A 22,145-nucleotide genomic window follows, 5' to 3' on the forward strand; every position below is an offset into this window, starting at 1 on the left:
AAAATTCATTTGCTAATTACACGTCCATTCTGCAAATTTATTCATGTCTCCTTGCATTTTCTCACAGTCTTCCTCAGTATTATCCACACATCCCAATTTGGTGTCATCGACAAATTTTGAAATTGTACTTCCGATTCCCGAGTCCAAATCATTTATGTAAATGTGAACAACAACGGTCCCAGCAGCAATCCCTGTGGAACACCACTTTTCACCTTTTGCCAGTCTGAGTAGCTACTCCTAACCCCATCTCTGTTTCCTATTTTATAACCAGCTTGCTATCCATAACAAAAATGTAAGATTTAGAAGATGACTAAGGTCAGGCCTTGTGGAGTGAAGGGCCAGGCAGCAGAATGGATGGAAAGATGATTACAAAACAGAAATCAGAGGATTGGAGTTAAGGGAAGTTTGTAGCCATCTTTCCATCGTATTTGTGTGTGTCGCTGTACACTACATAGTTATTACTGTTTGTTTCATATTTTTGGTGCACTAGGGCTCTTGCCTAAACGGTTTTTGTTCCCGTCTGGTGACAGTGGGACTACTTAGTGTCGCCCCTACCTGTAGTCAAAAAAGGCCCATCTCAATCGGATGAGAAAAAAATGAATGTTTATCCACCAATTGGGGATTTCAATGGCAGTGCATTCACCCAGAATCCCCCGCGCCCTATCAATGACGACAGGAGCCAGTGCGGGTCTACACGTACAATGCGCATGCGCCGTGCGAGAGTCGGAGATGGACTGAGCGGAACCAGCGGGTCAGTGGCCGGGAGAAGATTGTGGGAGCAGGGGATGGATTGAACCCGCGGGTGGGTTAAAAACTTTATAAACACCTGGTGTAGGCCTGAGGCCGGGAATAAAAGCCCATAGGCCCCGTGTTTCCCCGGTTACAGGCCCGGTCAGTGACCGCCCGGGTGATCCGGGTCACCGGCCGCCATCTTGGACAGGGCGGGTCTCACGGCGCATGCGCGGTACCGTGGGCAGGAACAAAGAGTGGGCGGGGCTTCAGGGTCTCTGTCATTTTGATTGGTCCACATGTTTCTCCCATATTAGCGGCCCCTGAAAGGGAGCCTTGTTGGGCTGATTCTTGTTTGGTGACCCTGGGGCAACCCAGTCTCACCCTATTGGTCCATCCAAAAAGGCCCAGTGACCAGCAGAGAAAATCAGCAGCTCATTGATTTTATTCTCACTCTGCACACAGCGGGTGTAGAACTGAACCCAACCACAGTAGAGGGAGGGGGAAAACTGGGAGTGGAGGAAAGAAATGTTAGAGATGGTGCGATGGGTTTGGATTTCAGCACAGAGGGGGAGGGAGAGTGTGTGGGACAGGGATTTACAGCTTTAGGGGAACAAGAGAGGAAAGAATGTTCCATAGAAACTAGAATTGTCTGTTCTGAATTTCTATCCTGCACTTACAGTGATGACTTTTGTAAACTTCTTTTATGGGTTAGAAGAGGAGGATTTACAGACAGGAAGCTCAAACCAAACATCATGTCAAGATCTGACAGAGTCACTAAATTCAGCAGAACCTGAATATGATCGGCCTTTGAATGTGGAAAGAGGAATGAGTGTCTGATCTATCTGTGGGAAAAGATTTCAGTCATCAGTGTGACTTGGAAAGCAGCGAGACAGACACACCTGAGTGCGAGTGTTCCAGTGCACTGACTGTGGAAAGAGCTTTAACCAGTTACATAGCCTGAAAAAACATCGCACCGTTCACTACGGGGAGAAACCGTACACGTGTTGTGTGTGTATGTGGACGAGGCTTCAACTGATTATCCAACCTGGAGAGACACAAGGACACCTGCAGCACGGAGAAACCGTGTAAATGTGGGGACTGTGGGAAGGGATTCAGTTACCCTTTCTAGCTGAAAAGTCAACGACGCAGTCACACTGGGGAGAGGCTGTTCATTTGCTCTCACTGCCTGAAGACTTTCAAAGAATCATCCAACCTGTTGAAACACCAGCAAATTCACAGTGGGGAGAGGCCGTTCACTTGCTCTGTGTGTGGGAAGGGATTCTCTCAGTCCTTCCATCTACTGTCACACCAGCGAATTCACAAGTGACTGCAGGGGTTGGATTCTGCTGTTATTGCTGCTGTTGATGACATCCAGGATTGAACCATGTTCATTCTGACAGTTGGGGTTTGTTTCTGCTGACGTTAAACTCCAGCCCAGTTATAGCGTTATTAATATTCTGGATAAATGTCAAATAAATCAGCTTTATTTGTCCACTCAGGAAGTGTATTTAACAGAAGCTGAACAAGGAAACACATCACAGCCCAATAATTCAGCTCTGTATTCACAAGAGAAAGACTGTTATCTAACTCCTCGAGTGTACAAGATCAAGAAAGACCCCAAATGTAAGAATTCCATTACTCTATTCTAAATACCTTTCAAATCCTGACCGGTTCCTTCCTTATTCTAGAATTCCCCATCCCTGTGGGAGTCAATATTGGTCAAAAACTACAAATTGGAAATTTTTAACTGATTTTTCTCTTTCAGGTGTTTCAAGCTGACCAGGTCCTTCACTCAGAGAAACTCCAAGGAGACTCTGTGATTTAAACACGGCTCTCCCGTCTTTTATATCCGGGATTAGAGTTTACGGGAATTTGAATACCTGACCACTCAAATTTAAAAGGACCCGTCAGCCCTCTACAGACTGAACCAATCACACAGCTCGGTGTCAGTTTGAATTATTCCTCTCTCCAGCCTGTAACCGATGAAACTTGTAACACTGAGGCTGAAATTCCACTGCCGTGTGCCGGGGGTACAGGCAGTGCTGGGCACAGAGGGAGCAGCAAACCGGGTTCAGAGTGGGCACGCTGGGTTTGCCCTTGCCCTGGGTTTTCTGATGAGCTTGTCCTGGGCCCAGTGGGCTTTCACTATTTCTGGGCATGTCCTCACTGCCCCTGGAATTCCCACACATTGCCCCCTGGGTGTGAGGTCAGCGCTCTGTGCGTTTAAATACCGGAGTGAAGCCGAGTCCTGCAATCACACAGTCACCAGGAGGAGTTTCTAACTGTCCGCACCGACCTTTTGGGGAGGTTATCCCACTTTTGGGCCAGTTGTGGTTTCTTCCCATTGTCCCCTTGCTTGTTCCCTTGGATTGGGTTCAGTTTCACTGCTGGACCCACCACTCAAAGCACTTTGTCTTTGAAGGCGGCAGGACACGATTATAAGGCTGCTTTAAAAAGCATTTGGGATCCTGGGCTTTATAAACAGAGGCACAGAAAGCAAGGAAGTTATGCTAAACATTTATGAGTCACTGGTTAGGCCTCAGCTGGAGTATTGTGTCCAATTCTGGGCACCAGGCTTTAGAAAGGATATCCAGGCCTTGGAGAGGGTGCAGAGGAGATTTACGGGAATGGTGACACTGCCAGGAGGGCTGGTAACAAAAGTGCACAGATTTAAGATACTTGATAAAAGAACTAGGGGGGAGATGAGGAGAATGTTTTAATGCACAGAATGATTCTGATCTGGAAGGTGGTGGGAGCAGATTCAATAGTAACATTCAAAAGGGAATTGGATAAATACTTGAAAAGGAGAAGATTACCGGGCTGTGGGGGGAGAGCGGGGGAGTGGGACTAATTGGAGAGCTCGACCAAAGAGCCAACACAGGCACGATGGGCCGAATGGCCGCCTTCTGTCCTCGATGATTCTATCAGTAAAATATTTTCTGATTACGTTTCACAGCCAGAATTCAGCCTCTGATTCTGCGGTGAATTCCAGGCCGCATTCTGGAAACAACCAAACTTTGTTTTGTTATTCATTCTCGCTGGCAAGGTCATCATTTATTGTCCATCCTTCGCTGTGAAACGTAATCAGTAGAGATACAGTCAGTAACACAGGGCGCTGGGGGAGGGGTTACTGAATGACAGTATGAGGGAGCTGGATTAACATCAGTAGAGATACAGTCAGTAACACAGGGTGCTGGGGAGAGGGGTTACTGAGTGACAGGGTGAGGGAGCTGGATTAACATCAGTAGAGATACAGTCAGTAACACAGGGTGCTGGGGGAGGGGTTACTGAGTGACAGGGTGAGGGAGCTGGATTAACGTCAGTAACACAGGGTGCTGGGAGAGGGGTGACTGAGTGACAGTGTGAGGGAGCTGGATTAACATCAGTAGAGATAGAGTCAGTAACACAGGGTGCTGGTGGAGGGGTTACTGATTGACAGTGTGAGGGCGCTGGATTAACATCAGTACAGATACAGTCAGTAACACAGGGTGCTGGGGGAGGGGTTATTGAGTGACAGGGTGAGGGAGCTGTATTAACATCAGTAGAGATGCAGTCAGTAACACAGGGCGCTGGGGGAGGGGTTACTGAGTGACTGTGCGGGAGCTGGATTAACATCAGTAGAGATACAGTCAGTAATACAGGGTGCTGGGGGGAGAGGTTACTGAGTGACAGTGTGGGGGAGCTGGATTAACATCAGTTGAGATACAGTCAGTAACACAGGGTGCTGGGGGAAGAGGTTACTTAGTGACAGTGTGAGGGAGCTGGATTAACATCAGTACAGATACAGTCAGTAACACAGGGTGCTGGGGGAGGGGTTACTGAGTGACTGAGGGAGCTGGATTAACATAAGTAGAGATACAGTCAGTAACACGGTGCTGGGAGAGGGGTTAGTGAGTGACAGTGTGAGGGCGCTGGATTAACATCAGTAGAGATACAGTCAGTAACAGGGCGCTGGGGGAGGGGTGACTGTGAGGGAGCTGGATTAACATCAGTCGAGATACAGTCAGTAACACAGGGTGCTGGGGGAGGGGTTTCTGGGTGACAGTGTGAGGGAGCTGGATTAACATCAGTAGAGATACAGTCAGCAACACACGGTGCTGGGGGAGAGGGGTTACCGAGTGACAGTGTGAGGGAGCTGGATTAACATCAGTACAGATACAGACAGTATTCTGGACATAATCCAGCCTGAAATGCCTCAGATTGGCCTGATGATCTGTCTGTGTTTTGTGGCTGTTGGTTTGTGTGAACAGATATATCACTGATTTGAATTAGACTCTTTTCTGTGTCCCAGCTCCTGTAAATACTGGCTGGAAAGGGACTGGACTCTCGGGAGGCTCCACACCGCTGGCTGCTTGTGTGTAAGTGATCTCCCATCAGATTAATGTGCTTTTTTCAATTGATTTATTCTTTATGGGACATGGGCATTGGCAACATTTATTCCCCATCTCTAGTTACTCTTGAGAAAGGGGTGGTGAACCGCCTTCTTAAACCGCTGCAGTCCGTGTGGTGAAGGTGTTCCCACAGTGTTGTTAAGGAGGGAGTTCCAGGATTAAGACCCAGCGACGATGAAGGATCGGCGATATATTTCCAAGTCAGGATGGTGTGTGACTTGGAGGGGAGCTTGGAGGTGGTGGTGTTCCCCTGCGCCTGCTGCCCTCATCCCTCTAGGTGGTGGAGGTCGTAGAATCATAGAAAGTTACAGCACGGAAGGAGGCCATTTCGGCCCATCCTGTCTGTGCCGGCCAACAAAGAGCTATCCAGCCTAATCCCACTTTCCAGCTCTTGGTCCGTAGCCCTGCAGGTTAGAACATCCCAAGTGCACATCCAAGTACTTTTTAAACGTGGTTAGGGTTCCTGCCTCTACCACCCTTTCAGGCAGTGAGTTCCAGACCCCCACAGCCCTCTGGGTGAAGACATTTCCCCTCAAATCCCATCTAAATCTTCCCCCAATTACTTTAAATTTGTGCCCCCTGGTTTTTGACCCCTCTGCTAAGGGAAATAGGTCCTTTCTGTCCACTTTATCTAAGCCCCTCATAATTTTATACACCTCAATAAATCTCCCCTCAGCCTCCTCTGTTCCAAGGAAAACAAACCCAGCCTATCCAGTCTTTCCTCGTAGCTAAGATTCTCTACTCCCGGCAACATCCTTGTAAATCTCCTCTGTACCCTCTCCAGTGCAATCACATCTTTCCTGTAATGTGGTGACCAGAACTGCACGCAGTACTCCAGCTGAGGCCTAACTTTGGTTTGGTTTGGTTTCAGTTTCACTGCTGGACCCACCACTCAAAGCACTTTGTCTGATCTGCCCCCGGAATGAGCAGACTCCTCCCTCACCTCCCACACTGCACCATCTCTCCTCCTCTTTCCCCCTTGGTTGTGTTCCACACTCTGGCCCTTGGGCCTTCCCCGGGGATTCTCAGTATGAACAGGTGGGATGTGTTTGGAGACAGGGTGTCCCGGCTCTCCACCTTTAAAGGGACAAGGAGACGACCAGCTGGGCTGAATGGCCCTGCTTTATGACATCACTGCAGTGCCTAGCAACCAACCTCCCTGAGCCCTGCTCATTATGGGCTGGCAGTGTTTGATGGGACAGTGTAGAGGGAGCTTTACTCTGTATCTAACCCGTGCTGTACCTGCCCTGGGAGTGTTTGATGGGACAGTGTAGAGGGAGCTTTACTCTGTATCTAACCCAGACAGTACCTGCCCTGGGAGTGTTTGATGGGTTGGTGTAGAGGGAGCTTTACTCTGTATCTAACCCATGCTGTACCTGCCCTGGGAGTGTTTGATGGGACAGTGTAGAGGGAGCTTTACTCTGTATCTAACCCATGCTGTACCTGCCCTGGGAATGTTTGATGGGACAGTGTAGAGGGAGCTTTACTCTGTATCTAACCTGTGCTGTACCTATCCTGGGAGTGTTTGATGGGACAGTGCAGAGGGAGCTTTACTCTGTATCTAACCCGTGCTGTACCTGCCCTGGGAGTGTTTGATGGGACAGTGTAGAGGGAGCTTTACTCTGTATCTAACCCAGACAGTACCTGCCCTGGGAGTGTTTGATGGGTTGGTGTAGAGGGAGCTTTACTCTGTATCTAACCCGTGCTGTACCTGCCCTGGGAGTGTTTGATGGGGCAGTGTAGAGGGAGCTTTACTCTGTATCTAATCCGTGCTGTACCTGCCCTGGGAGTGTTTGATGGGACAATGTAGAGGGAGCTTTACTCTGTATCTAACCCGTGCTGTACCTGTCCTGGGAGTGTTTGATGGGACAATGTAGAGGGAGCTTTACTCTGTATCTAACCCGTGCTGTACCTGCCCTGGGAGTGTTTGATGAGACAGTGTAGAGGGAGCTTTACTCTGTATCTAACCTGTGCTGTACCTGCCCTGGGAGTGTTTGATGGGACAGTGTAGAGGGAGCTTTACTCTGTATCTAACCCGTGCTGTACCTGCCCTGGGAGTGTTTGATGGGACAGTGTAGAGGGAGCTTTACTCTGTATCTAACCTGTGCTGTACCTGCCCTGGGAGTGTTTGATGGGACAGTGTAGAGGGAGCTTTACTCTGTATCTAACCCGGGCTGTACCTGCCCTGGGAGTGTTTGATGGGACAGTGTAGAATCATAGAAAGTTACAGCACGGAAGGAGGCCATTTCGGCCCATCGTGTCCGTGCCGGCCAACAAAGAGCTATCCAGCCTAATCCCACTTCCCAGCTCTTGGTCCGTAGCCCTGCAGGTTAGAGCATCCCAAGTGCAGATCCAAGTACTTTTTAAACGTGGTTAGGGTTCCTGCCTCTACCACCCTTTCAGGCAGTGAGTTCCAGACCCCCACAACCCTCTGGGTGAAGAAATTTCCCCTCAAATCCCCTCTAAACCTTCCACCAATTATTTTAAATCTGTGCCCCCTTGGTTTTTGACCCCTCTGCTAAGGGAAATAGGTCCTTTCTATCCACTTTATCTGGGCCCCTCATAATTTTATACACCTCAATAAGGTCTCCCCTCAGCCTCCTCTGTTCCAAGGAAAACAGACCCAGCCTATCCAGTCTTTCCTCATAGCGAAGATTCTCTACTCCCGGCAACATCCTTGTAAATCTCCTCTGTACCCTCGCTAGTGCAATCACATCTTTCCTGTAATGTGGTGACCAGAACTGCATGCAGTACTCTAGCTGAGGCCTAACTAGTGTTTTATACAGTTGAAGCATAACCCCCCTGCTCTTGTATTCTATGCCATGGCTAATAAAGGCAAGCATTTCGTATGCCTTTTTAACAACCTTATCTACCTGGCCTGATACCTTCAGGGATCTGTGGACAGGCACTCCAAGGTCGTAGTGTCCTACCATTTAATGTGTATTCCCTTTCCTTGTTAGCCTTCCCCAAATGCATTGCCTCACACTTCTCCGGACTGAATTCCATTTGCCACTGTTCTGCCCACCTGACCAATTTATTGATATCTTCCTGCAGCCTGCAGCTTCCTTCTTCAGTATCAACCACACAGTCGATTTTAGTATCATCTGCAAACTTCTTAATCATACCCCCTATATTCAAGTCTAGATCATTGATATATACCACAAAAAGCAAGGGACCTAGCACTGAGCCCTGTGTTGTCGAAGAAGCCTTGGCGAGTTTTTGCAGTGCATCTTGTAGATGGTACACACTGCAGCCATGGTACACTGGTGTTGGAGGGAGTGAATGTTTAAGGTGGTGGATGGGGTGCCAATCAAGTGGGCTGCTTTGCCGTGGATGGTGTTGAGCTTCTTGAGTGTTACTGGAGCTGCACTCATCCAGGCAAGTGGAGAATATTTCATCACACTCCTTACTTGTGCCTTGTAGATGGTGGAAAGGCTTTGGGGAGTCAGGAGGTGAGACACTCACCGCAGAATACCTAGCCTCTGACCTGCTCTTGTAGCCACAGTATTTATGTGGCTGGTCCAGTTAAGTTTCTGGTCAATGGTGACCCCCCCCAGCTTGTTGTTGATAAGGGATTCAACAATGGTAATGCCATTGAATGTCAAGGGCCAGTGGTTAGACTTTCTCTTGTTGGAGATGGTCATTGCCTGGCATTTGTGTGGCACGTATGTTACTTGCCACTTATCAGACTAAGCCTGAATGTCGTTCAGGTCTCTCTGCATGTAGGCATGGACTGGTTCATTATCTGAGGAGTTGTGAATGGCACTGAACACTGTGCAGTCATCAGTGAACATCCCCACTTCTGACCTTCTGATGGAGTGAAGGTCATTGATGAAGCAGCTGAAGATGGTTGGGCCGAGGACACTGCCCTGAGGAACTCCAGCAGCGATGTCCTGGGGCTCAGATGATTGGCCTCCAACCATCTTCCTTTGTGCTCGGTATGACTCCAGCCAGTGGAGAGTTTCCCCCCCCCGATTCCCATTGACTTCAACTGTACTCGGATTCCTTGGTGCCACACTTGGTCAAAAACTGCCTTGATGTCAAAGGCAGTCACTCTCACCTGGGTTTTAAAGGAAGAAGGTGAGCACATTGCAGATGTCTTAACTATAATCTTCCAAAGTTCTCCCGATTCAGGAACCGTTCCTTTAGATTGGAAAATTACACATGTCTCCCCACTATTTAAGAATGGCGAGAGAGGGAAACCAGGGAATTATAGACCAGTTATCCTAACATCTGTTGTTGGGAAATTCCTAGAGTCTATAATTAAGGAGAGGGTGACTGAACACCTCGGAAATGTTCAGTTGATCAGAGAGCCAGCATGGATTTGTGAAAGGTCGGTCATGTCTGACAAACCTGATTGATTTTTTTGAGGAGGTGACTAAAGTAGTGGACAGGGGAATGTCGATGGATGTTATTTATATGGACATCCAGAAGGCATTTGATCAAGTCCCACGTAAGAGACTGTTATCTAAGGTAGAAGCCCATGGAATTGAAGGCAAATTATTGACCGGGTTAGGAAATTGGCTGAGTGGCAGGAGACAGAGAGTGGGGATAATGGGCAGGGACTCGAATTACATAAGAACATAAGAATTAGGAGCAGGAGTTGGCCATACAGCCCTTGGAGCCTGCTTCACAATTCAATAACAGCATGGCTGATCTTCGACCTCAACTCCACTGTCCTGCCCGATCTCCATATCCCTCGATTCCCCTAGAGTCCAAAAATCTATCTGTCTCAGCCTAGAATATACTCAACGACTCAGCTTCCACAGCCCTTGTCAATGTGATATTGTCAATGATAATAAGGAAATGGCGGACATGTTGAATAATTACTTTGCATCAGTATTTACAGTAGAGGAATTGAGGGCAAATTATTGACCTGGTTAGGAAATTGGCTGAGCGGCAGGAGACAGGCAGTGGGGATAATGGGCAGGTACTGAAATGGGCAGGAGGTGACTAGTGCTGTCCCGCAGGGGTCTGTGTTGGGGCCTCAACTATTCACAGTATTTATTAACGACTTAGATGAAGGTAAAGAAAGTCATATATCCAGATTTGCCGATGACACAATGACAGGGGCATTGTGGGCAGTGTAGATGGAAGCATAAAATTACAAAGAGATATCGACAGATAAAGTGAATGGGCAAAACTGTGGCAAATGGATTTCAGTGTAGGCAAATGTGAGGTCATCCACTTTGGACCTAAAAAGGATAGAACAGAGTACTTTCTAAATGGTGAAAAGCTAGAAACAGTGGAGGTCCAACGAGACTTGGGGATCCAGGTACATAGATCATTAAAATGTCATGAACAGGTACAGAAAATAATCAAAAAGGCTAATGGAATGCTGGCCTTTAGATCTCGAGGACTAGAATACAAGGGGGTAGAAGTTACACTACAGCTGTACAAAGCCCTGGTTAGACCACACCTGGAGTACTGTGAGCAGTTCTGGGCACCACACCTTAGGAAGGATATATTGGCCTTGGAGGGAGTGCAGCGTAGGTTTACCAGAATGATACCCGGACTTCAAGGGTTAAGTTACGGGGAGAGATTACACAAATTAGGGTTGTATTCCCTAGAATTTAGAAGGTTAAGGGGTGATCTGATCGAAGTTTTCAGGATATTAAGGGGAACAGATAGGGTAGATAGAGAGAAACTATTTCCGCTGGTTGGGGATTCTAGGACTGGGGGCATAGTCTAAAAATTAGAGCCAGACCTTTCAGGAGTGAAATTAGGAAACACTTCGACACAAAGGGTGGTAGAAGTTTGGAACTCTCTTCCGCAAATGGCAATTGATGCGAGATCAATTGTTAATTTTAAATCTGAGATTGATAGGTTTTTGTTACCCAAAGGTATTAAGGGATATGGGCCAAAGGCGGGTGTATGGAGTTAGGTCACAGATCAGCCATGATTGCATTGAATGGCTCGAGGGGCTGAATGGCCTCCTCCTCTTCCTATAGACTAGTCAGCTTAACATCGGTGGTAGGAAAAATAATGGAATACCTACTATAGGAGAAAATAGAAAAAATCTAGAATAATGAATAGTCGGCATGGATTTCAGAAGGGGCAGCACGGTGGCATAGGGCAGCACGGTGGCATAGTGGTTAACACTGTTGCCTCACAGCGCCAGGGACCCGGGTTCGAATCCGGCCTCGGGTGACTGTCTGTGTGGAGTTTGCACATTCTCCCCGTGTTTGCGTGGGTTTCCTCCGGGTGCTCCGGTTTCCTCCCACAGTCCAAAGATGTGCGGGTTAGGTTGATTGGCTATGATAAATTGACCCTTAGTGTTAGGGGGATTAAATACGTGGGGTTACGGGGATAGGGTGGGATATGTGTTGGTGTAGGGGTTACGGGGATCGGGTGGGATATGCGTCGGTGCAGGCTCGATGGGCCGAAATGGCCTCTATCTGCACTGTGGGGTTTCTGTGATTCTGTGATTTCTGTGAAGGGAAAGTCTTGCTTGACTAACCTCATTGAATTATTTGAAGAGGTAACAGAGAGAGTAGACAAGGGTAATGCAGTAGATATAATTTATCTTGATTTCCAAAAGGCCTTCGATAAGGTCCCACCTAATAGGCTAATGAATAAGGTCAGAGCCTGTGGAGTCAGGGGACAAATGGCAGAATGGAGAGCTCCTTGGCTGTAAGACAGAAAGTATTGTTGCTGTCAGCTTCCAGCACTCGGCCTGGCAGTGAGTTCCACATTCTCAACACCCTCTGAGTAAAGAAATCGCTCCTAAATTCTTCGTTTCATCTGTTAGTGGCGATCGTATATTGCTGCCCTCTTGTCCTGACTCACCCAGAGGTGGAAACAGTTTCTCCACATCTACCCTGTAAACCCCCTCGTATCAATCAGGACTCCTCTCAGTCTTCTCTTTCCCAGAGAAAAGAGCCCAAACCTGCTCAATCGTGCCCGAGAGTTGCATCCTCTCAATTCAGGTAACGTTCTTGTAAATCTTTTCAGCATTTTCTCCAGTGCTTCAATATCCTTTTGTAGAGTGGAGACCAGAACTGCTCACAGTGCTCCAACTGTGGTCTCACCAAGGTTCAATATAAATTGATCATTACCTCCCTGCTCTTGTATTATATTCCTCTAGAAATGAACCGCTCACAGTGCTCCAACTGTGGCCTCACGAAGGTTCAATATAAATTGATCATTACCTCCCTGCTCTTGTATTATATTCCTCTAGAAATGAACCCCAGTCCTTTCTTTCCACTCTTTGTGGCCTGTTCAACTTGTGTTGCTACTTTTAGTGATTTATGTGTCTGTATTCCCAGATCTCTTTGCTCCTCTGCCCCATTTATTTTCTTACCTTCTAAGGTGCAAGTGCCTTTCTTATTCCTCCTGCTAAAATGAACCAGCTCACCTTTCACTACATTTAATTTTGTTGCCCACTTATCTGCCCAGTTTATGTCTTCCTGCATTATGGTGCAGTCCCCATATTATTAGTTATACCACCCAATTTGGTGTCATCTTCAAATTCTGAGTCCAAATCATCGCAAACAAAATTGGTCCCAGCAGCACAGACCGCTGTGTGACACCACATCTCACTCTCTGCCAGCCCGAGAAACGTTCTTCAACTTCGAACCTCTGATTTCTGTTTTGTAGCCATCTTTCCATCCATTCTGCTGCCTCGCCCTTGACTCCACCTTGGGCATCTTGTAGACCGCACATACTGCAGACACAGTGCACCAGTGGTGGAGGGGGAGGATATTGAGTCCTCTGGCAGGGGCGCTGATGAAGTGGACTTCACTGTCCCGTGTGGTTCGAGGCATCGCTAGTGGCGTTTTTCACATCTTTGCACCGTTAAAAAAAATGTCACCAGCTTATTTAACCCTTAAACATGTCGGACACACAAAACATGAAGCCTCATCAGTTTTCCTCAGAATAACAGGACTGAATTTGAATTAGAAAACAGTTAGGAAACATTCAGCAATTAAACCAGACTGGGCGGGGCCTGAGGTGTGAGTTAGTAAAGTAAAAGTGGCAGCCAGTTTACTTTGCACGATGGCGGAGAGCCCGGGCATTTGGGTTACTGAATAATTTAAAGATTAATTTTGTTTATTGCCCTTCCGGCCCCAATCTTGATGCGATGACGTTTACCCTGAATCCTCCGCGCGGCAGAATGTGCCCCATCAATGATCACTGGAGCCCAGTGCGCAGGCGCGGAACCGGGCTGTGCTCTGAGCATGCGCAGTGCGGGAGGCGGTCTGTGGCGGAAGAGACGCTCCCGGGAGGTGGTAGGAGGTTGTGCGCTCGGGGAGGAATTGGACCCGCGAGTGGACTGGGAAGCTTCATAAATGTAGGCCTCAGGCCCCGAATAAGAGCCCACAGGCCCCGTGTTTGTCCCGCGGTGACAGGCCCGGCCGCCCGGGTCAGCGGGGTCACTGGCCGCCATCTTGGACAGGACGGGGTCACGGCGCATGCGCAGCCATCAGCCTGGAACAGAGAGTGGGCGGGGCTTCAGGGTCCCAGTGACCAGGAGAGACCATCATTGACTCATTGATTTTATTCTCACTGCACACAGCAGCTGTCTCACCATTCTCAAAAAGATTTCAAACATCAGTGTGACTGGAAAAGCACCGAGACACACACACCCGAGTGAGAGTGTTCCAGTGCACTGACTGTGGAAAGAGCTTTAACCAGTTACACAGCCTGAAAAAACATCGCAACATTCACAGCGGGGAGAAACCGTACACGTGTTCTGTGTGTGGACGAGGCTTCAACTGATTGTCCAACCTGGAGACACACAAGGACACCCGCACCACGGAGAAACTGTGGAAATGTGAGGACTGTGGGAAGGGATTTAATTACCCGTCTGAGCTGGAAACTCATCGACGCAGTCACACTGGAGAGAAGCCATGTAAATGTGGGGACTGTGGGAAGGGATTCAATTACCCATCCCAGCTGAAAATTCATCGGCGAATTCACACTGGAGAGAGGCCGTTCTCCTGCCCCATGTGTGGCAAGGGATTCACAGAGTTATCCAAGCTTCATATGCACATGCGAATTCACACCGGGGAGAGGCCATTCCCCTGCTCCGTCTGTGGGAAGGGATTCGCTCAGTTATCCACCCTGCTGACACACCAGCGAGTTCACACTGAGGAGAGACCTTTTAAATGTTCTGAGTGTGAGAAGAGTTTTAAAAGCAGAAGTGAAGTTCTGACACATCAATGCACTCACACTGGGGAGAGGCCGTTCACCTGCTCCGAGTGTGGGAAGGGATTCACTCAGACATCCACCCTGCGGAAACACCAGAGAGTTCACACTGGGGAGAGGCCGTTCACCTGCTCAGTGTGTGAGAAAAGATTCACTCAGTCATCCAACCTGGTGGAACACCAGCGAGTTCACACCGGGGAGAAGGCGTTCACCTGCTCAGTGTGTGGGAAGGGATTCACCCATTCATCCCACCTGTTGATACACCAGCGAGTTCACACCGGGGAGAGGCCGTTTACCTGCTCTGTGTGTGGGAAGGGATTCACTCAAAGATCCAGCCTGCTGGCACACCAACGACTTCACACTGGGGAGAGGCCATTCACCTGCTCCATGTGTAAGAAAGGATTCACACGTTCATCTAACCTGGTGACTCACCAGCGAGTTCACAAGTGACTGTAGGGGTTGGATTCTGCTGTTATTGCTGCTGTTAATCACATCCAAGACTGAACCATGTTCATTTCAACAGTTGGAATTTGTTTCTGCTGATGTTAATAACCCCAATAACTGGGCTGCAGTTTAAGATCCTGGATATATGTCAAATAAATCAGCTTTGTGTTAAACACATTGTTGTAGATTTTTGTCTTTCCCACCTGAGTGTTTAACATCACCTGGCTGGAGCTCAGAAAGGACAATCTGGGGGAGGATCGTACGGCGGGAACAGAACTTCAGCCTGGACACAGTCCTTCAGGTCCACACTGAGAGGGGCAAACAGCACTTTGGTCTTTCTCGTCTCTCTTCATTGACAGCAAAGTCGCCGTGAGGGTTAATCTTGAGGCGTGTAAGAAATGTGTCGCAGCCGCTCTCTTCCATGGTTCAGAGCTCCTAGGCACGGAACAGAAGGCTCCTTTACAACTGTGTTAAGAGTCAGGAAGAACAATTGAGAATGCTGGAAACGTGCTGTCAAATCAGAGATTGGTGTCAAACTGCGATCTGTTCCTGACTGAAAGTGAAACGGCAGGTTTAAGATTCCAGTCTAAAAATTACTGGTAATTATTTTATGAAGATTTAACATGTTTGTGTGACTGTCCTGAGTCTATCACTTTAAGGCAGGTTAAAATAAATTGGTTAAATTCTGCACTACAATAGCAGAGGGAGGAGTTCACAGGAGCCTGTTAACTGCTGGTACAATTATACAACAGACATTTGATCTCCAGATAAAGAAGGACCTGCAGCGTGTTTCCAGGAATTCCCTGTTTTATTGATGTGTGCGTGTTAGACACCAGGATAACTAAAAATACATGACCCGGAACATCCACGGGGTGCGATCCCGACAGTTACTCTGGGATCACTCCCGCTGCGGAACTCCAGCACTGACCCTGCTGAAGGTTGTAGGCTCAGGGAGTGGGGCCTCCAGGAGTGAAGTGTAAGGAAGCTGGGCTTCAGTATCCTGACAAATATATGGCGAGGAACCAGAGGAATCCTTACTGAGGAACCGTCTGGGGTTTTACCGGCCAGCGTAGGTCTAGGGGTGAATGATCCCGGACTCCCCGAACGAACTTAAATTGAACCCACTTCAGATCAAGGTGAGTTCAGTTTATAGGAGAATAGGGACAAATATCACCCACAATTGAGGGAGTCAAAAGCAGCCATTTGAGAGGCTAAGAGATATTTGGAAATGAAGATGGTGCACAATTGTGGTAATAATAGTAAAAGCTTTTCCAGCTATGTCAGGAGGCAGAAGACATAGTTACATAGATTCCCAAATCCGTGCCCTCTTTCCTGCAATTCCAAGTTTGAATCCCTCCAATCAGGATTCCGCTCTTGCCACAGTACCGAAATGGCTCTCATCAATGTCGCAAATGACATCCTTTGTGACTGTGACAAAAGTAAACTATCCCTCCTCGTCCTTCTTGACTTGTCTGCAGCCTTTGACATGGTTGACCACTCCATCCTCCTCCAATGCCTCTCCACCGTAGCCCAGCTGGGCGGGACTGCACTCGCCTGGTTCCATTCTTATCTATCTAATCGTAGCCAGAGAATCACCTGCAATGGCTTCTCTTCCCGCTCCCGCATCGTTACCTCTGGTGTCCCCCAAGGATCTATGTTTGGCCGCCTCCTATTTCTCATCTACATGTTGCCCCTCGGTGACATCATCCAAAAACACAGCGTTAGTTTCCACGTGTACGCTGATGACACCCAGCTCTGCCTCACTACATCTTCTCTCGACCCCTCCACGGTCTCTAAATTGTCAGACTGATTGTCCGACATACAGTTCTGGATGAGCAAAACTTTTCTCCAATTAAATATTGGGAAGACCGAAGCCATTGTTTTCGGTCCCCGCCACAAACTCCGTTCCCTAGCCTCCATCCCTCTCCCTAACATCTGTCTGAGGCTGAACCACACTGTTTGCAACCTTGGTGTCATATTTGACCCTGAAATGAGCTTCCGACCACATATCCACAGCATAACAGGGACTGCCTATTTCCACCTCCGTAACATCGCCCGTCTCGGCCCTTGCCTCAGCTCATCCGCTGCTGAAACCCTCATCCATGCCTTTGTTACCTCTAAACTTCACTATTCCAATGCACTCCTCATTCCCTCATTCTACCCTACATAAACTTGAGGTAATCCAAAACTCGGCTGCCCGTGTCCTAACTCGCACCAAGTCCCGTTCGCCCATCACCCCTGTGCTCGCTGACCTACATTGGCTTCTGGTTAAGCAGCGCCTCGATTTCAAAATTCTCATCCTTGTTTTCAAATCCCTCCATGGCCTCGCCTCTCCCTATCTCTGTAATCTCCGCCACCCCCCCCCCCCCCCGAGATATCTGCGTTCCTCTAATTCTGCCCTCTTGAGCATCCCTGATTATAATCTCTCAACCATTGGTGGCCGTGCCTTCTGTTGCCTAGGTCCTAAGCACTGGAATTCCCTGCCTAAACCTGTCTGCCTCGCTACATCTCCTCCTTTAAGACGCTCCTTAAAACCTACCTCTTTGACCAAGCTTTTGGTCACCTGCCCTAATTTATCCTTATGTGGCTCGGTGTCAAATGTTTTGTCTTATAACACTGCTGTGAAGCACCTTGGGAAGTTTTACTGCGTTAAAGGTGCTATATAAATACAAGTTGTTGTTGTTGTAGAATTACAGAGTCTACAGCACAGGAACAGGCCATTCGGCCCAACTGGTCAATGCCGGTGTTTCTGCTCCACACGAGTCTCCTCCCACCACTCTTCATCTAACCCTATTAGCATATCCTTCTATTCCTTTCTCCCTCATGTGCTTATCTACCTTCCCCAGGAAACCCAGGGTGCAGCGCCTCCCCCAGACAGGAGAAACCACAACTGGATCGACACAGCAGAGCCGCCAATCCAGAGCCGGCTTGTATCAGGGCGGGCGCTGGATGCGGAAGTCGGTCCCTGGCCGCCTGTGTAGGTCTTTTTGTTGCTTCAGTTTGAGCTGGAGTGGAGATGGAAGTGAAGCTGCTGGGTTTAACCCCCAGTACTTCTGAGCCCAGGAGGACCCAACAATTTCCAATGTGGGACTGTCAAGGGAGGTGGATTCTGGGGGAGATTAGGTTGTTAAACAGACACTGTCCCAACAATGTAAAAGAGTATTGTTTTAGGTACAAGTATTTCTGTAAAGGCATTTAATCCATTTTACATATACAGATTTGTTTCATTCTTGGGGTGTGGGCGTCACTAGTAAGGCCAGCATTTATTGCCCATCCCTAGTTGCCCCTTGAGAAGGTGATGGTGGGCCTTCATCATGGACCACCATGTGGTGAAGGTGCTCCCACAGTGCTGTCAGGATGGTGTGTGACTTAGAGGAGAACTGGGAGGTGATGTTGCTCCCCTACACCTGCTGCCTTTGTCCTTCTAGGTGCTGGAGGTTGTGGGTTTTGGAGGTTATGTCAAAGTTCTGGTCGAGTTGCAGATGTATAAAGTTCCTCTCTTTCGACCCCTCCCCCTCCCACCTCACTCTCTCTCTCTCTCTCCTCCCATAGAGGCTAGAGTCGTGTGTAGGCCCAGACCAGGTGGCGGATTCCCTTCCCTGAGGGACATCAGTGAACCAGTTGGGTTTTTATGACAATCCAGCAGCTTTCATGGTCACTTTTTTCTGCTGTCGGCCCCACAAATGACCAGATTCATTGAGCTCAATTTCACAACCTGCCTTTGTTTTTTTGTGGGTTCTCTCTCACGCTCCCTTTTTCCTGTTTTAAATTCATTTTACAGGATATTAGAAGAGGAGGATTAGCAGACAGGAAACTCAAACCAAACATCACGTCAAGATCTGACAGTCACTCGACTCATCGGATCTGAATATCATCGGCCTTTGAACGTGGAAGCAAAAAGCACCGTTCACAGCGGGGAGAAACCGTACACGTGCTCTGTGTGTGGACGAGGCTTCAGCCAATCCTGTGGCCTGTCGAGACACAAGTGCAGTCACACCGGGGAGAAACGGAGTAAATGTGGGGATTGTGAGAAGGGATTCAAATATCCATTTGAGCTGGAAACTCAACGGTGCAATCACACCGGGGAGAGGCTATTCACCTGCTCCGTGTGTGGCAAGAGATGCACTTATTTCTCTGCCCTGCTGATACATCAGTGGATTCACACTAACAAGAGTGAGTTTAAATGCATCGAGTGGGAGAAGAGCTTTAAACGCCCTGAGACACTGAGAGAGCACCAGCACATTCACAGCGCTTGCACGTTGTTCAACTGCTCTCACTGTGGGAAGAGGTTCAGGGCATCATCGCACGAGTTCACACCAGGGAGATGCCGTTCACCTGCTCCAAGTGTGGGAAGGAATTCACTCGTTCATCCACCCTGCTGACACATCAACTTGTTCACACTGGGGAGAGACCGTTCACCTGCTCCGTGTGTGGGAAGGGATTCACTCGTTCATCCACTCTGCTGACACACCAGCGAGTTCACACGGGGGAGAGGCCGTTCACCTGCTCCGTGTGTGGGAAGGGATTCACTCAGTCACCCCACCTGCTGACACACCAACTTGTCCACACTGATAAGAGACCTTTTAAATGTTCTGATTGTGAGAAGAGATTTAAAAGCAGAAGTGATCTGCAGAGACACCAGCGCAGTAACTCTGGGGCGAGACCCTTCACCTGCTCCGAGTGTGGGAAAGGATTTATTAATTCATCCACTCTGCTGAAGCACGGGCGAGTTCACACTGACGAGAGACCTTTTAAATGCTCGGACTGCGGGAAGTGCTATAAAAGTTCCTGGGAGCTGACATGCCATCAAACTGTTCACACTGACGAGAGGCCGTTCAGGTGCTCTCACTGTGGGACTGGGTTCAGGCGATCATTTGACCTCACTGTACACCAGCGCACTCACACTGGCGAGAGGCCGTTCACCTGTCCTGTGTGTGGGAAGGGATTCATTCGGTCATACACACTGCTGGCACACCAGCGAGTTCACACCGATGATAGACCTTTTACATGTTCTGACTGTGAGAAGAGATTTAAAAGCAAAAAGGATCTGCTGGGACACCAGCGAGTTCACACTGGGGAGAGGCCGTTCACCTGCTCTGAGTGTGGGAAGGAATTCATTCAGAAATCAAACCTGCTGAGACACCAGAGAGTTCACAAGTGACTGCAGGGGTTGGATTCTGCTGTTATTGCTGCTGTTAATCACATCCAGGACTGAACCATGTTCATTCTGACAGTTGGGGTTTGTTTCTGATGATAATAACTCCCTAACTGGGCTGGAGTTTAATATTTTGGATGGATGTCAAATAAATCAGCTTTGTTTTCAACACATTGTTGTAGATTTTTGTCTTTCTCACCTGAGTGTTTAGCATCACCTGGCTGGAGCTCAGAAAGGACAATCTGGGGTAGGATCGTACGGCGGGAACAGAACTTTAGCCTGGACACAGTCCTTCAGGGCCACACTGAGAGGGGCAAATGGCACTTTGGTCTTTCTCGTCTCTCTTCACTGACAGCAAAGTCTCCGTGTGGGTTAATCTCGAGGCGTGTGAGAAATGTGTCGCAGCCGCTCTCTGCCATGGTTCAGAGCTCCTAGGCATGGAACAGAAGGCTCCTTTACAACTGTGTTTAGAGTCAGGAAGAACAACGGTGAATGCTGGAAACGTGCTGTCAAATCAGAGATTGGTGTCAAACTGAGATCTGTTCCTGACTGAAAATGAAACGGCAGGTTTAAATTTCCAGTCTAAAAATGACTGGTAATTATTCTGCGACGATTTAATATGTGTGTGTGACAGTCCTGAGTCCAACATTTTAAGGCAGGCACTAACCCATTTAAAATAAACCTGTTTAAAATAAATTGGTTAAAGTCTGCATTAAAATAGCAGATGGAGGAGTTCACAGGAGCCTGTTAACTGCTGGTACAATTATACAACAGACATTTGATCTCCAGATAAAGAAGGACCTGCAGCGTGTTTCCAGGAATTCCCTGTTTTATTGATGTGTGTGTGTTAGACACCAGGATAACTAAAAATACACGACCCGGAACATCCACGGGGTGCGATCCCGACAGTTACTCTGGGATCACTCCCGCTGTAGAACTCCACCACTGACCCTGCTGAAGGTTGTAGACTCAGGGAGTGGGGCCTCCAGGAGTGGACGGTAAGAAAGCTGGGCTTCAGTATCCTGACAAATATATTCTGAGGAACCAGAGGATTCTAAACTAAATGTTGGTCCCTTAGAGGATGAGACTGGGGAATTAATAATGGGGAACGGGGAAATGGTAGAGACTGAACAAATATTTTGTATCTGTCTTCACAGTAGAAGACACTAACAACATCCCAATAATGGATAATCAAGGGGCCACAGGGAGGGGGAACTAAAGACAATCACTAGCACTAAAGAAATAGTACTTGGTAAAATAATGGGACTAAAAGACGACAAGTCCCCTGGACCAGATGGCCTGCATCCCAGGGTCTTAAAAGAAGTGGCTGCAGAGATAGTGGATGCATTGGTTGCAATATACCAAAATTCCCTGGACTCTGGAGAGGTCCCAGCGGATTGGAAAACCGCAAATGTAACACAACTATTTAAGAAAGGAGGGAGACAGAAAGCAGGAAACTATAGACCAGTTAGCCCAACATCTGTCGTTGGGAAAATGTTGGAGTCCTTCATTAAGGAAGCAGTAGCAGGGCATTTGGAAAATCATAATGCAGTCAAGCAGAGTCAGGGAAATCATGTTTAACAAATTTGTTGGAGTTCTTTGAGGATGTAACGAGTAGGGTGGACAAAGGTGAGCCAGTGGATGTGGTGTATTTGGATTTCCAGAAGGCATTCGACATAAAAGGTTACTGCATAACGTAAGAGCTCACGGAGTTGGGGGTAATATATTAGCATGGATAAAGGATTGGCTAACTAACAGAAAGCAGAGAGTCAGGGTAAATGGGTCATTTTCCGGTTGGCAACAGGTTGCCACAGGGATCGGTGCTGGGGCCCCAACTATTCACAATCTACATTAATGACTTGATGAAGGGACCGAGTGTAATGTAGCCAAGTTTGCGGATGATACAAAGATGGGTGAGAAAGCCAGGTGTGCAGAGGACTCAAAGAACCTGCAAAGGGATATAGACAGGCTAAGTGAATGGGCAAACATTTGGCAGATGGAGTATAATGTGGGAAAGTGCGAGGTTATACACTTCGGCAGGAAAAATAAAAAAGCAAATGATTATTTAAATGGAGAGAGATTACAAAATGCTACAGTTCAGAGGGACCTGGGGGTCCTTGTGCATGAAACACAAAAAGTTAGCCTGCAGGTACAGCAAGTAATCAAAAAGGCTAATGGAATGTTGGCCTTTATTTCAAGGGGGTTGGAGTATAAAAGCAGGGAAGTCCTGCTACAACTGTACAGGGTATTGGTGAGCCCACACCTGGAGTACT

The 22,145-nt window shown here is 48.1% G+C and overlaps 1 protein-coding gene and 1 pseudogene across 6 annotated transcripts in view; both read left to right on the forward strand.

Moving 5' to 3' along the window:
* The first annotated feature begins 643 nt into the window (after window positions 1–643).
* Window positions 644–18,621, forward strand: LOC147119104 (uncharacterized). 5 transcript variants are annotated; one of them, XR_015077989.1, is made up of 4 exons: window positions 655–802; window positions 2,232–2,355; window positions 5,024–5,090; window positions 13,642–13,780. XR_015077989.1 is itself a non-coding variant. In XM_085984797.1 (2 exons), the coding sequence occupies exon 1, from the start codon at window positions 14,073–14,075 to the stop codon at window positions 14,721–14,723; it is 651 nt and encodes a 216-aa protein (XP_085840923.1). In that variant the 5' UTR covers window positions 13,834–14,072; the 3' UTR covers window positions 14,724–15,316; window positions 18,499–18,621. The 5 variants fall into 5 exon arrangements, 1 of the variants encoding a protein (XP_085840923.1); XR_015077988.1 differs by lacking the exon at window positions 13,642–13,780 and adding an exon at window positions 18,499–18,621 and having other exon boundaries at window positions 664–802; XR_015077990.1 differs by lacking the exons at window positions 2,232–2,355; window positions 13,642–13,780 and adding an exon at window positions 18,499–18,621 and having other exon boundaries at window positions 644–802.
* Window positions 18,622–19,035: 414 nt separating this feature from the next.
* The window catches only part of LOC147119105 (uncharacterized), a 125,339-nt pseudogene continuing 122,229 nt past the window's right edge, over window positions 19,036–22,145 (forward strand). The window contains exon 1 of the transcript XR_015077874.1: window positions 19,036–19,866. The product of XR_015077874.1 is annotated as an uncharacterized LOC147119105 (transcript). The remainder of the gene's footprint in view (window positions 19,867–22,145) is intronic.

The sequence above is a fragment of the Somniosus microcephalus genome, chromosome 4, assembly GCF_052327205.1.
Source record: "Somniosus microcephalus isolate GS21.2 chromosome 4, FLI_Smic_1.0, whole genome shotgun sequence".
Lineage (NCBI taxonomy): Eukaryota > Metazoa > Chordata > Chondrichthyes > Squaliformes > Somniosidae > Somniosus > Somniosus microcephalus.